Below are 16,440 nucleotides of genomic sequence, written 5' to 3'. Positions count from 1 at the left end.
TGTCCTGTTTGGGGAAATACTTTGGTACTTGCTTCTGACTCCTCTGTTCTTCTGTGACTTACTTACTGGGGCTCTGGCCATGACTTTGGCTCTGACTCCTGGCATATCCCAACTTTGGCACCAACTCCTGGCTCTCTGTGGACCTGGTCTCTGGACTTTGCCCAAATACCAGGTGACCTTTTCCACTTCCCACACCCTGGTTACTTACTAGACTGGTTACCTGGACATTCTCTTTTCCCCAATTGGTTGGGCCACTACATCATGATTGGGAACCTGGATGGTATTTTATTTACTATGTGAACCCAGTGCTATCCAAAGTGTAATCTAATCCTCTGAATATAATTATAAAATGTGTATTGAAGTTTTGTTCTTTAAACACCAACGTATGAGTTATATTATCTGGCTAACTTAAGGGACAGCTTTTATGGGATGTAGTACGTCATAAAAATAAATTGCTTTAGTGGCCAATCCAGTCACGAGAAAAACTATCCTCACTTTGAAGAGTTAGTCGTAAAAGGGCTACCCTGGCCTGCCTTCTGCCTGACTTCAGAATAACAGAGCTAACATTCTGTATTCCCCTTCTGGAAATCTTTCATTACAGACTCAGAAGATAGACATTCTGAAGATGTACAGCTATCGCAGAATAACATATACTGGCAGAATGTAAAGTATTACTCAGACCTCAAAGGTTTGAATTAGTTTATGTATTGGGTATCTGTGTAATGAATCTGAGAGGAAATTTTGTCCATGGTGCTAAATGTTTCATTGTGAAAGGATGGTTAAGACAGTGAGGGACTCAGGAAATGTATAAATTGTGGTGAAGGGAGTGGAAAATGAAAGTGCTTCGATAGCTAGTGTGTGACTGGCTCAACTTATTTTGCCTGTATATATTTTTTCCAGTATCAAAATACCAGCACGATAAATACTATGTAAATATGGTTGCGTTAGGCAGAAATATGCCTGATAGCATATGGTTGTCATGCATATTAGAATGCAATAGGCTCATACTGAGGAGAATGGAACAGAGGAGAGTTAAGGGAAGCTAATTTGCAGTTGTACAATGGACATAACCCCAACTAGGCAAAGTCAAAGATTAACTATAGATAATACACCTGATTTGAGCCTACAAGAGGCAAAGACCCATTCATTATAACCAGTGGCCCGTTTACATTTGTATTTGTTCTTTCTAAATGAAGTCTAACCTCCTCCTTGCTACCTTGTATATCTTGTGCATCAGTCAAAAATCAACTCCCGTTCTCTGGCATGTACCACACACCATTTTTTGAAGTAGTGATGTTCCAGTGGAACGCTGGCACTTCAGAGTAATTCTTCTGCACTCTGCTTCAGTTTCACTAGAGTTGATTAAACACAAAGCAAATCTAAATAATTTGACAGCTATTGAAGCTACTCATCATAAGTATCATCCACAAGTTTTGTTACTTGTAAAGGCTTGATGTTCTGTACTTCTCTTTTGTATGCATTCTCAGTGTCATCAATTTAGGATAGTTAAATATTATTTGGGTGCAATGATGAAGGATAGGTTAACTTGATGACAGACAGCTGGCACAGATTTTTTTAGAAGAGGTGAAAATGTATGTGTAAAAGCAAACAAACAAACACATGCTTGTGAGTGCAAATGCATGTGGAATGTGAGTGTGTTTGCTTGTTCTCTTTTAGCCAATAATGTCAAAGATTTTATAATTGCTTTTGAGTGATTTTGCTTGCTGAGACTGTTAGTGGCAGAGGTATTTCTCTTTACTATGCATTGGTAATATTAAGTTTGACTTTATTAAAAGTCAGCTGTTAGGGCATGACCAAAACCCATTTTAATAGAGAGAGAGAGTGCATCTCATGGGCATTTTTCTCTCCCATTCCTAATTATACAGAGCTCCCGCAGCCCTCCATTCACAATGATACAGATATCTATAGGCAACCACCTACACTTTTCCCAGAGCCTGACGAAGGGAATTTGATCCTGAAAGCTTGCAGAAAAGGACAATTTTCTTGCCATTTTCCAAATGGTTTAATAAAAGGTACCATTTTAGAACCAAGAGTTCTAGTTTTTTGTATGTCTTATAGGCAACTATTAAACCTTATTTGGAAAAGTAGAATCAGAATTTTGTTCATATACACTGAAAGAAGCTGAAAATGGCTTGGCATCTGGAAACCAGCAGTGGAAGCAGCAACATGTTATTGCCTACTTTGCGACACTTGCGGGTCTACAGTTTGGGAACCTTTGGCTAAATGACCTGGTTGTCATAAGGAAGTGACCCTGGAATTTCTGAGTCTTTCAACTCTAAGCAGTTTGGTTTGGTTATGAAATGAGTTTGCCTGTGGGCTATGTGGTTGACATAATGTAGGTAGGCTACGGACTAAGAAAATCCCCAACTTACCACTGTATTTAACACTGTATTTACCACTCTACCTTTTTGCTCCTTGCTTTTAAAAACTCTACTTTGGGGAATATGCAAAAACTCAATCACCTATAGCTTCTAAGATACTTTTAGAAAAGGAAATGTGAAAAATGCAAGTACTTTAACCAAAATATTGTTAATATTTATGCTTAGTGCCTGTTTAATTCTTTGATCTTAGAGAAAATGGGGCAAAGAGAAATGTCACTGAAGGTATGAAGCCCTCTAGACCAAGGAGACAGAGTACCCTCACTCCAACTGCATAATGAAGTGGTTTTTAAACTTTTTAGACTCAAGATATCCCTCAGCAAATATGGAGAGTATCTCATAGATGTTTCTCTTCCCCATTCCTAGTATAGAGCTGCTCTCTTCTTCCATTCACAATGACACGTCTTCCGTTAGGCAACTGTAACACCTTATTTGGAAAAGTAGAACCAGAATTTTGTTTACATACTGTTAGCTTCTTTCAGTGTGATTTGGCAGCTGGAAACCAGGAGTGGAACCAGTAACATGTTCTTACTCACTGCTGACACTCAACTCTGATTTTTGACCATGGAAAAATAATAGAGCTATTCTGCTGTTGCAAAGAAATCAGAAAGACCACCGCAGGTCAGCATGTTTTTGAAATTGTGCATTCTTATTTGAAACTTCTGGGTTTATTTTGTGGATCATGCATGAGTGTTTGCACACTTAATTATACCTTTGAAAAGATCTCATGGCACCCCATAGCACCTGGTTGAGAGTTACTGGCCTAAACCAAAAAGTTTTTGCTTTTTGTTTATAAAGTTCAGTTCTGTAGAACAACCCTTTTTACTATCTAGTTATCATTACCAAGGAAGCTTATGTTATATGATATTACTTCATCTTGTGTTATGATGTGGAAGGTCAAATATTCTCTTTTATTCATGATCTAAGGGTGCAAATCATCAAATCCATTTAAAATAATAGGGGAGGAAATTGGGCTCCAGATACATGCTTCTTTGATTGTGACTGGTTTGTGAGTAACTGGGTGCATTTACATGTGTACTTTACTGCAGAGCTATTTAGCTCCACAATAAAGTGCCACCATCTATGCGTGCACCCTCACTAGGGCACCGTAAACTAATTAACCATGGTATAGGATAGTACTGTCTGGGACAAGTACTATCCTACAGCAGAGTAGTTATGTGCAGCAAAATGCACATGTATACAGTGATGGGACTGGCTAGGGCATGAGGGTGCTACAGCAGGTTGAGCCTCTACAGCAAGCTGAGCCAGGTCGGAGCAGCCCCAGGCTGGCAGGCTGACCCCCAGATCTCCCTGCTAGACTACTCCACCCTGGCTCAGCATGCTGCCATCTCAGATACACATGTAAATGCAGTGCCCAGGAGCAATAAACTCTGGCGTGCAATGTACCGGAGTTTATTGCTATGTGTTAATTGTACATGTAAATGCACCCACTGAAGGAAAAATCTAGGCACAGATGATAACCTATTTAGTATCTGTATGGGTCTCAGCACCCATTACAGAAGAGGAAGAAAAAGGACAACCTCTTTTGTCATGATGGAATGATGTAGAGAAATAGTTTTGAGATGATGCCTGTGGTTTTTTGTTACTCTGAGGCCAATGCCTTAGGAGTCCAGATCGCAGATGAGCATTAGGCTCGGTAACAATACAGCTTACTTCAACCAAGGATTTTTTCACTGATCAACTCTTTATTGATATTTATTTTTTTCTCAAGCTGACTTTTGATTAAACATTCTTTTATTGCATTTCAATTAGAAACCTCAGAGAAAATAATAGAAATTAAGCATGTGTGTGTAGACACATGCACACAGTGGGGGCATTTCGGTTTTTAACAACTGGAGATATGTAACTCATATTGGTACCATCAATATTAGTTTTCTATTCAATAACAATAATACCCGCCTCCTGCCCCCCTGAATTTTTGTTTATTGATTTACCGAGAAACAGGGAATTGCATATCATTCACTGAGGTCATGTTTTCTATGTTCCAGATGTAGATTCTTATATGATGATTGTAACAAATGAGGTCTATTTTTAATTAGAGAATCAGCTACATTTTAAAAGAAGACAGCCTCTTATGATAGTTGATGTGCGTCATAGGTACGGAGCTTCATGATAACAGAAGAGTTGCCAGCAGGTGTAATGAGGGTGCTCTCTTTTTATTCCAGCTGTATCTTTTCAGAGGCTAAGAGCTTGCTAATTAAAATGCAGAAGGGAGAATAGGCAAAAGAGATTTTTTTTGTACTTGTTCAATTTCCAGCACTGAATCATAGTGTATTAAGATTCTGGATTGTGTTTTCTAGAGTAGCTATAGCAACATCTCCATTTTGCTGGCTTTTTATGTTTCTTTAATATAGTTCACTGCTACAATATTTACCTTGCTTCTGCCCACTGTTGTCTGTGTATATATGACTCTGGCATTTTAAGTATAATGTCCCGTTGATTCAAATTTTAATATTTTTTCTTCTTTTGTAAACAAAATATGTTAAATTTCTGTCCTTCTAGTGATTATAATTAGCTCACTACTATGCTATTAATTCTGATGGATCTTTATGATTCTGGATACCTTTTACTCTGATTCTGAGGAGGGACTTTGCACCTGGCATTGTCAGAGTGTATGTGCACACTTCATTTGATTACAAAACACTTATCTGTATCCTACTGGTCTATTCTATTGACAGAATATTCCTAACACTACCTATAATCACTGATGTAGTTTGTTTTACAATGTTATTCAGGTTTAATTATTTTATGAGGGATGAAAGAAGGGTTAAGTATTGTTCCAATATTTTATCATACAGTGAAACCTGTTTTAAGCAACCATTCTACATTTACAGAATCCTTATGCTTAGTACTTGGCCTCCTGTACTTGGCCTTAGATTGTATTAGATTTTGACATAACAATCTGCTTGAGTAAGGGGTAGCATGTGGCTTCATTGCCCTAGGAGTAGGCAGAAACTGACTGGGCATGTCTACATGAGATACTAACTGCGCAGTAGCCAAATAATACTGCACAGTAGGACTGTGCGAAGCTTCAGTAGCCAGTTCAATTCGGAGGAGATTTGGCCTGATTTGGCAGCCGAATATCCAAATCTGAATTGAGTCAAGAGACCCATTAAAAGCTCCAAATTGAATCAAAGCTTCCAAATCAATTCGGAAAAGATTTGGAAAAGAGTCAGAGATTTGGAAGGCAGACATGCAGGAAACAGAAACTGAGACGAGGGAGGGGGAGAAGGGAGTGGAAAGACTGCTCTGATATTGACACCTGTAGCTGGCCAGTGACTGTGATCTTTCTCTGAGCTCCCTTTCAATCACAGTGCTCTGGGGGAGGGATGTCGAAACAACATATAAGGCTGTGCGTGAACTCATCTAAGTGCCTTTTGTGAGCTGTCTGTCTGTCTTTCTGTTGCAGCAGCAGTGTCCATTGGCAATTTGTAGCTGGTCCATGTGGGTGCACGTGCACCCCTGAGATTGGCTGTGCACCCCCTGGAAGCACCTGCTGCGAAACCGGAAGCGCTAGCAGAAGTGCACTTCTGGTTTTGCCACTTTTACCACTGGTGGTTCTGGGCTTGGCGAACAGCCACTGGGGGACCTGCCCCCCTCCCCACATTGGTGATCTGGTGCCCCCCCAGACTTGGGAGGCACCAGTCACCTATGGCAGCATCTGAAGGGCTTGGTAGTAGGTAGTCTCTTGCCACGAAGTTCTATCCAATTCCTTTCCTATTTACCCTTGCCTACAATCCCTATTGTTATCCAATCCATTCCATTCAGCTTATTCTTCCCCAAAAATCCTCTTATTTGTTCTTGTTAGTTTTGATTTTTTTCCTCCCACAAAAAGAAATCTGTGTTTTCTTTGACAGTGTGTCATCACTGTGCAGGAAAGCACAACATATATTACAAAAGTTACACACAGACACACACACATTTTGTAGCACACCACACATCATGAAGCATGCTGGAAAGGTAGGTGTCAGGTCTTTTGGAAGAGGGGGCAGAGGGAGAGCTGCAAGTCCCCCCCCGCCCCCAAACCACAGACACACACACATTTTGTAGCACACCACACATCATGAAGCATGCTGGAAAGGTAGGTGTCAGGTCTTTTGGAAGAGGGGGCAGAGGGAGAGCTGCAAGTCCCCCCCCGCCCCCAAACATAGACACACCCTCTTTCTTGGCAGTGAGGAGTCTTCTGCTGCTAGTGGGAGCAAGGAGGTGGGAGCTGTGTCTGCACCTGCAGCACCACCAGTAACACCAGTAACCACAACCAGGAGCAGCATGACGTTCTCCACTCCAATTGTGGTTGCCAGCATGAGCCTTCCAGTGCCAGAGGAGAAGCTTGATCTGGAAGGAGGGGACCTGAGTGCCATAGCCAAGGAAATTACAGGGAAGGAGGGGGAATCTGAGTTTGTGCTCCACACTCCTCAAAGTTCCCTTAGAAGCAGGTCTCCTTCTCCAGAAGGTGCCTCAGGGGAGATTGTGGGGGCAGGTGGCTCAGCTCCTCCTGTTGGTGTGCTTCTGCTTGCTGAGGAGGGGGATAAGGCAGGGTCCCCACCCACAACCCAGAAGCAGGTGGGTAATGTAGTGTGGGGTCATTTTGAGGTGGCAGATGATCCCAGGTATGCTACCTGCCAGCACTGCCAAAAGCAGATCAGCTGGGGTAAGGATGAGAAACATTTACCACCACAGCAATGTTGCTGCATCTTAGGAGGCAGCATCCCTTGCCCTTGTTACTCTTCAGCATGGCACCAGTGGGACCATGCCCATAAAGAAGTCCCCCTCCCCCTCTCACTCCAAAGCTCCCGTCCTCAAGAAGCAGAGGCAGGCCACCCTGGACCAGCAGGGGAAAGGCGTGGACAAAATGGGGCACATTCCCAAGGCGAGTGAGGTCACTCAGAGCATTGGAGAGATGCTTGCTCTGGATGGCCAGCCCTTCTCCTTTGATGAGTATCCAGGGTTCAGGCAACTCATGGCACTCATGGCCCCATCCTACCAAGTGCCTGCACGCACCACCTTTAGCAGGACGGTGGTGCCCTCCCTGTATAAGGCATGCAGGGAGTACTTGAGGGAGGAGCTGCAGAAGGCAGGGGTGCAGATAGCCTTGCACTTCACTTCAAACGTCTGGAGCAGCCGGAGTGGAGATCATGCCTACCTCTCCCTCACAGAGCACTGGTGTGATCAGTTGTGGAATTGGTGAGCTCTCCCTCAAGCAGAGGTGATGGATAAGTCCCACATGGCAAGGGAGATCATGGTGGCCATGAACTGCATGGTGCAGAGGTGGCTATTTGGGCAGGCTGAGCTCACTTGCTGGTTCATGGTCACCGACAATGGGGCCAATATGGTAAAGGCAGTGCATGATGTCAACTTTGTGTGGCACACAAGTTCCATCTCATAGTCAGGGATGCCTTGGAAGGGGACAGGGCTCCCGGTGACGGCACTGTCACTGCCATGACCAGCCAGTTCATCTTGAAATGGAGGAAGGTGGCAGGCTACTTCCGTCAGAGCATCAAGTGAGGAAGATGCTGAGGGAGAAACAGGCAGAGCTGAGCATTCCGCAGCACACAATCATGCAGGACGTGGAGACTCAGTGGAACTCCACATACCTGATGCTTGAAAGGCTGGTTGAGCAACAGAAGGCCATCCATGAGATGGCCTTGCTCGGGGAGAGTGGGATCAGAGGCCCTCTTAACAAAACTGAGTGGGATACCGTCTCCCAGATCTTGGTGATCCTCAAGCTGTTCCTTGAGGCCACCAAGAGCGCTGGTGATTCCCTCCTTAGCCAGGTGATTCCTGTAGTCGAGGAGCTTGAGAATCAAATGGAGAAGTTCCAGGGGAACAATGTTCCTGGCTGAGGCAAGCTGCTTTCACTAGAGGTGCAGTCACTGTTGAAGAGGCTGAAGGAGGGCATCAAAAAATGGCTGGATCCATTGCAGTCCAGTACGGTCCACATGCTGGTGGGCATGTGTGACCCAAGGGTGGAGAGGAGCAACTGCAGCAGCAAAATACTTGAACACTGAACGGAGATGCTGGTGAACAGAGTCTGGGAGGCAGAAGGGCAGAGGCAGGGGGACATGGAAGAGGGGAATCCACTGTCCCATGCCAGTGCTGAAAGCACCAGCCAATCTCCTCCACCACAGCTGCTGCCAATATGGGCTAAGGGCATGGCTTCAATGTTGGGGTCCAGAGGTACCAGACTGCACCATCTGGCAGGTAGTGCAGAGGCCATGGTGGCTACCTATTCCACTGAGGATGTGGAGCTGCTGCAATGCGACCCCTTGGACTGTTGGGTAACCCACAGCCAGATGTGGCAAGATCTGGCCACAGTTGCCCAGGAACACCTGTCCTGTCCACTGACCATGTTCCAAGTGAGACGGTGTTCAGTAAGGGTGTGCGAAGCAGGCAATATTTGATTTGGATTTGGATTCAGCCTGATTCAGGGGATAGTGATTTGATTCACTGATTTGGATCAGTGTCCCGATTCGATTCTGTCAAAATGAAATCTGAAGATTCGATTCTGATTTGGCGAATCAGTGTTTCAGCCATAGACATAGCTTTATACGTTTTTTTTACATACCTTAAGGTACCAGGCGTGGCTTGTGAATGCTGACATGGTGGGGCGGATTAAGTATCTCATGGGAGCATGGGGGAGTCCCTCGTGCACTTGGTGGTGGACCTGGAAGTGTACAAAACACTTTTGACAGATGAGCCTATGAACTTCAGTTCATCAACCTCCTCAATACAAAAACTTGCGGACTCAATATAGACTTCGGATTTATGACACATTATAATCTGCCTGACATCTAACTCCCCTGGTACCTCCCCACTTTTACTTGCTACATCCCCCTTTCTCCCCCCCCCCCCCCCAGCCTGTCTCTCACCCGCTGATGCCTCAATTTACATTTTCACTGACTGACTTTCTTGCCTACAACCCAGCCTCTGACTTCTTTACTATTCATTTCATCCAGAAAGAGCACACACACCAACTGCAGATGCTTCCTTAGCCTGACTAAGGGTTTTTAAACCCAAAAGCTTCCCAAGATATATTTCTCCAACTATTCAGTTGGTCTAATAAAAGATATCACATCTACTCAAAGAACCTTTCCTGCCTGTTTCTTAGAGCAACATGGCTACACCAGAAACCCAGTTAACACACACACATGACACGAGTTTTGCTTTCAACAGTTTGAGGGGCACTTTCACAGAAACCCCTGCACCTATCTCCTTGAAACTTGGCAGGCTTCATGCCCTCAAAAGGGGCTACCATCCCTGCTGTTTTCATCCAAATCTGCAAAAAATGACAAAGTTATAGGTATTTTAATTATTCCCCATTATAGTCTGTGGCAGAATCACCGAATCGGCTGATTTGGCAGCTGAATCTCCGAATCCAATTCGACTGAATCAAATCATGACAGTGATTCAAATCACTGAATCGAATCACTATCCCTCTGAATTGGCTGAGTCCAAATTCAAATTAAATGCTGCTTCGGACAGGCCTATTGCACAGTAGTGTGTCATAGTACCAACAGTGCTGATACCTTATTGCACAGTATTATTAGGTTACTATGCAGTAGCATCACTAAAAAGGTGTTCACTGGTGCTACTGCGCAATAATTCCAGTTACTGGATGCACCTACACATGTGCTGGACTGTGCAATAACTGACATTACTGTGCAGTCCTGATGCCACATAGGTCATTTCTGATGCTACTGCTCAGTAGCTCATTGCAACTGCGTAGTAACGTCGGCATCACGGTTTGTGCCCGCTGACGCTATGTCACCACAGCAACAAATTACAGTGATGTATTTTATTACTACAGTGTGTAGCGTCTCATATAGATGCACCCACTGTGCATTTATTTAGTACTTGATTATACAATGACTAAATAAATTTGCAATCACCACTGTGCAGTAGCATCTCATGTAGGTACTCCTACTGACTCAAAGTCACAGTTCTTTTCCTTTCCATCCCCATTACCAGGCACTGATTTCTTTATACTCTGCACCATTTTATTTGTACTTGCAGTGAACCAGGAAGGAGGCCAAGTCAGATTCTGCCCTTTTACTGTCCTTGTCTGCCCATTGCATTGTAGTCAGACTAGTGGCTCTACAAAGGGTGTTCTCTCTCTGTGCTGTGACCTTGTTGTTCCATGCAGTGATATAGGCAGACAATTGGCCACACTTGCCCAAACTGTGGCCATGCTTGAGGTGTTTTCTTATGATAAGCAGTTGCATATAAAGAGTTAGATCTCCTATACATTTTGCAACATATGTATGCAATGTGCTTATGGATACTCTGCCAGATCAAACAATTCTTTGATTGCATTTAGGATCAGGATTCCTTCTATCTGTACTTGTCAGGCATGATATAAAGGTAGGCTGTAGATTATTCTGAGAAGCTTTTATATTTATTTGTTATTTTATTTTCCATACGGTGATTATACAGATTTTTATTTTTCTTGTTCCAACTTCCAATGTTTGGATGCGATAGTTAGTGAGAGATCATTTACTCTTAAATTGTTATTTGCACAAGTCATGCCACCTGGGAGGCCTGTGGTCCCTCCTAGTGCTACTTCTGCAGTATGAAGGCTTTGCTGATATTGGCTGTGATGCATGTGGCCCTGGGTGCTTTGAAGTTAGACAGCCCTAATCTAGATTGTGTTTCATCTGGTTAACATTTGTGAGCTTTTTTGTGCAGTTTCATCCTTATTTATCCTCACACCCAAATCTTTATTAGATGCTTTCAGTAATAATATGTTGCAGGTAATTCAGTTACATGAGGTCAAAAAGACTTGAAGATCCATATATGGCAGCTTTCTATTAATCATCTACATTATGTATAATCTCATAGTTTATTGATTTGACATGACAATTAGCCTTGGATAAAAAAACTGTGGCCCAGCTGAACTGTGACAAAATGCCTCCTGACTTAATGGGATTGGGATTCAACTAATCATTTCAATTGTTCATATACATTGACACAGGCTCAGTTACAAAACCATGTAAAAATGCCTCAGAAAATAAAGATGATGTGAATGCTCAAGGAGTGAAGTAGAGAAAATTGACTGCTTCCGTCTCTATCAGTATGCTTTCTGTCATCTTTCCCTGATGTAGCTATCACCCTGGCATTGCCAACCACAAGAAATAATTAAAGCAGTTTGAGAATTATTATAAAGAATGGCTGACACCTTGAGGTAGAAATGGTACAAAAGAAGATTCATACTCAATTCCATATCCTGCAAAGTATCCATATCCAGATGCTGAAAGTAGGGTACCTACTAATGAAGGTACCCTAAAACATTATAAATCTATGGGACTTACTCCCTTATTTTTCAGTAACCTTGAATAATGTTGACTGAAAATACTGTGGAGAGTTATGAGTATCCTAAACTTGCCCGGTGCCTTCCTCTTTGGCATCATACCAGTTCATTAAAAACTGAAGCAGTCACTAAAGTCTGCCTCTAGAGAGATATAGGTCAGAAAGCTAGTTTCTCTGAGAGAAAAATATATTTCTCTGCCTGAGTAGAGGTCAGAATAGCTAATTATCATTGAGCTATGCTACATAAATATAATTATACCCAGTGGGTTAGAGTGCCAGACTTTGGAGGCACACTTCCAGTAGGCTTGAGAAAGGAATTTAGGTCTGTTCTGAAGGGTGGTTAATTGCTCAAATGTCCCTAGAGGCAGATACTAGAGTGCATTTTTATGACTATAAAAACTACTGTATGGAAGGATTTCTGGTTATTAAGTAGGTTCAGGCTGTGGTCTAATATCCTTCTTTTGATGGATAGGATTTATTTTTGCAGGGATTGAAAAAGCACTGTGTGCTCTCTAAGGATTCCAGATTTAACTGAAGACACTTGTGTATACCCTAAGGACTTTAGTTACAACCCTCCCCCAAGGTGCAGCCTACTTTTGAGGCTACATTGGTTAGCTACAGGATTCAGAGCATCTTTTGGAAAATTAATTCCGTGTGGTAATTTTACATTCATAAATGGTTGAACTTTAACATATGAAATGTTCATACTGATCAGTCCTCACTGGAGTCCCTCTATCCTTTAGCCGTTTTTAAAAAAGACCATGACTAAGTTGTTTAAACTGGATGAATGTAGTACTATCTTTTGCTAACACTGGGCATGTCTATACGAGATGCTAAATACACAGTAGACAAATTCTACTGCATGTTAGCCCAGCAGGCAAAAACCATGTTAATTAGTCTACTGCGCATTAGTATCACAGAAAGTGTGCATCAGCATTACTGTTCAGTAGTGCCAATTACATGGATTAAGTTAGTACCTGTTATTACAGGTACTAAACTTAATAGGCTGTAATTATGGTGCATTAATGAACATGCAGACATGCCCACTGAGAACTACATTTTCAAGTTTGGCTTCAGGGACTTTACAAATTCTCCTAACCCTCCTGACAAAGCTTTTAACATACGCTAGTGTTTTAGTGATTTTTATCCTTTTTTATCTTCACTTTTAATTAAAAAAAAAAATACAGTGTGTTTATAAAGTGCAACTTTAAACATTAATAACATTGGATGCACACATAATAGAAGCAAACTGTGAATGATGATTGAAAGCATAATTCATTAAGTTTCAACACAATACAGTTCAAATTTCTAGACTTCAACATAATTGTCTTCTTTCATGATATAACATTCAGTCTGATTTTCCAACTCGTAGAAAACATTTTCCAGTTGCTGTTGAGCGATTTCATGAATTGCATTGTGATCCTTACCCTATGCATGATTTATACTATGCTAAAAAAACTTAAAGATTTTCAATCACCATTTACAGTTTGATCCTATCATGTGGATACCCAAAGTTATTGAAGTTTAAAGTTGCAGAAGGACTTTATAAGCACCTTGTATAAGGCTGAATGTATGTGCTTACATTTCTGTGTGAAATATATCTATAAATATATGTGTGTATGTGTAATTTTCCCAGTAACAAGATTGCAATCACTTCCATAATCCTAAATTAATTCAATTTCTAGATTTCAGTGTAGATGGCACATAAATGCTCTTGAAGAGATTTGGTAGAATTTGGAATTAATATGTCTTTTTTTTTTTGTTTGGCCTCAGGGTATGCTTGTTGGCCAGCTTCTGCCATAGCAGTCTGGAATGTGTGAAGCTCAATTTTTGCAAGAACATCACTCTGGATGCTGTTAAAAAGCTTTGTAAAAAGTGTAAGAGGTAATTACTTTGACTTGATACACAGGAAGAGCTCCACTCTCCTCTCAATGCTCAGCTAAAATTCCAAGTTATTCTATCAGGTATAGACTATACTCCCAGTAACTTAATGGGAAACTTAAAGATATCTGTAGACTGGCTGTATATTATGTTTTTATTTTCTAATTATAGTAAGAGCTATTGTATTCAAATGTGTTACATGATCTTTTAAATAGCTTTTAAAAATGACAGGAGCTGATAGATCACTGTTTTATACAATATTGTGATTCTCAGAAGTAAACTGGAGAAATACGGGCTAGATAAAATTACTACCAGTCAGGTATATTAGTTCAATAACCTCTAGCAAATGTTGGCACTGGATTTGACCCAGATACCTTGTTCTGGGTGGACCCAAACCCTCAGACCAACCACGACTTCTTCATTCGCTAATAGGCAAATTTTATCGATACACAGTGATAGCAGATATGAATAATGCAGACAAGGCAAACAAAATAACCTTCCTTCATTCTATATCTACCAGTTCTAGGGCTGTCACAGAGGGAAGGTATGTCTGGCCAGTATGTGAGCTCCACCCTTTGGTTCTTTCTTGAATGTCAGATGTCAGCAGAATGGAGGTTGAGGGCTAAGGTCTACCACCCTTCACCCTCCCAGTGGGGTGGGTGAGATGGGTTGGTGGTGTGCCCTCTGTCCATGGTGGCCTCAGGCTCCCACCTTGGGGACCCTTTGCTGCTCTGAAATCCCTCCTTTTGTATTCTTTTCCTCCTCTGATGACCCTTCATCTCTGGGCATCACTGATTGGTTTTATCATACTATCCACATTCTGTTCTGTCAGCATATTCCTTTGTTTCCCAAACCCACGACATGCGTACATCTTAATTTGGTCATTTACCAGTGCCTAGATTTGGTCCATCCACCAGAACCAGAAAACCCAAGGGCTCTGCAGCTGGTCATTGTGACCCGGCCACTGCAGCAGAGCCCCTTGTCTCATGTTATGGAACAGTGTGGTACATGTCTTCAGTTTCTCAGCCTGTGCATGCCCACTTGTCTGTTGGCCTCAGACAGGGTGTCTACTGGTTCCAGACACAGTGGGCCTTGAAGAAACTTTGTCACAAACAGGCTTTTAGAAACCAGTTAACCCTTGCCATTGCCTTGGACCATTATTTTAATGCATATCTACTTTACCTACTAGACACTTTCCAAAAGCAAACCTCTAAATATCATTTTCCAGCCATCAGCAAATGGTAATTATAAATGGAAAAATGTCAGAACGGTAGGTTTCAGCTGGCGTTGCACAACAGTCTGCCCAGGTTCCAGTGCTGTTTAATGTGTTTATTAATTATCTGGGTGCCAAAATAGAGAGCTTCCTGATCAAGTTGCCAGATGACATGAAAAACTGGGAAGGACTGCAGATACATTGGAGGACAGGAGTGGAATTCCAAAGGATCTTGATAGATTGTTGAGCTGGGCTGGAGATAACAGAATGAAGTTCAACACAATGAAGAAGAATAAATAAATGCAAATGAGCAAACAAGGATGGAATGGGAGACAACTGGCTGGGCAACAGTATTGCTGAGAAGGATCTGGGGGGATTGGTGGATCACAGATTCAACATGAATCAGTGATGTGTTGCAGTCATAAAAAGGCAAATGTAACTTTGGGCTCAATAGGAGTATTAGGTGTCAGACACAGGAGGTGGTAGTATTCCACTAACTGGTGCTGGTTAGGTACACGTGCAAAAGATCCAGGAGCAATTTATTCTCGAGTAGACTACTTGGAAGTACATGTTTCTAGGCACATGTCTACACATGCAGGAACGTGGAAGCAAATTCGCTGCTTCTAGTAGCAGACTGCTCCCGCTCTCTGTAGCCCTACAACCAGCCTCTGCAGCAGCCAAGTGGAGCTCTAGGCTCCCCCTAGGTGCTAGCCCAGGGGCCAGGAGACAGCTGTCTCCTGGCAGGGGCTAGGACATTTTTCCTTGGCTGTGGGAGCTGCCATCTGCCAGGGCACACTCTGCCACTGGAGCCCAGGTGGGGACAATGATCCTGGGGCCAGGGCTGGGAGATCCTTATCTCTGAACCTGAGCCCTGCAGTCATGGGACCTGGGCTGGGAGATCCTTATCTCCCAGCACTGGCCCCATGACCATAGAGCTGCTGCTGGGAGATAAGGATCTCCCAACCCCTGCCCTGCAATCACAGAGTAGGGGCTTGGGTCTCTCTGCTGCCAGGGCAGGAGGACATTGTCCCCTCCCGGGCTCCAGTGGCAGAGCCTGCCCTGGCAGCAGGCAGCTACTGAGGGATAGGGAGCAATCTCCCGCCCCTTCTGCCCAGCTGACCAGGAGCACATTTGCTCCCAGTGAGGTGTCTACATGTGCACTACTGCACAGTTACTGATTACAAGTAAAATTGCTACTTGCATTTGCAGCTAGCAAATTTACTCGCTACTAGAGCCAATTGCTGCACAATAAGCATCTGCACATGTAGACATGGATGCTTACTGCACAGTAATTAGCTCTACTGCACAGGAAAGCATCTTATTCATAGATTCATAGATTCAAAGATGTTAGGGTCGGAAGGGGCCTCAATAGATCATCGAGTCCGACCCCCTGCATAGTCAGGAAAGTGCTGGGTCTAGATGACCCCAGCTAGATGCCTATCTAACCTCCTCTTGAAGACCCCCAGGGATGTGTGCCCCCTTAACTAACTAACTTACTGACCCTAGGCGGAGGAGGAAGCAGCAGCAGAGGAAACAGCAGCGGGGGCAGCAACAGCTGATCCCCAGAAGGTAAGAAGGGCGGAGGGACCCGGCACAGCTGAGCCGGATCCAGAGGGGAAG

General features: G+C 43.0%; 1 protein-coding gene across 1 annotated transcript in view; it reads left to right on the top strand.

The window, feature by feature from the left end:
- Positions 1–16,440, top strand: part of LOC106722119 — a 108,561-nt gene that overhangs the window by 76,322 nt on the left and 15,799 nt on the right. Inside the window, exon 13 of the mRNA XM_025202513.1 lies at positions 13,500–13,610. Within this exon, the coding sequence (XP_025058298.1) occupies positions 13,500–13,610 (111 nt within the window). The remainder of the gene's footprint in view (positions 1–13,499; positions 13,611–16,440) is intronic.

This window comes from Alligator sinensis, unplaced genomic scaffold (genome assembly GCF_000455745.1).
Source record: "Alligator sinensis unplaced genomic scaffold, ASM45574v1 scaffold226_1, whole genome shotgun sequence".
NCBI lineage: Eukaryota > Metazoa > Chordata > Crocodylia > Alligatoridae > Alligator > Alligator sinensis.
Note: the sequence above shows the minus strand (reverse complement) of the source record. Positions and strands in the feature narration are given on the sequence as shown.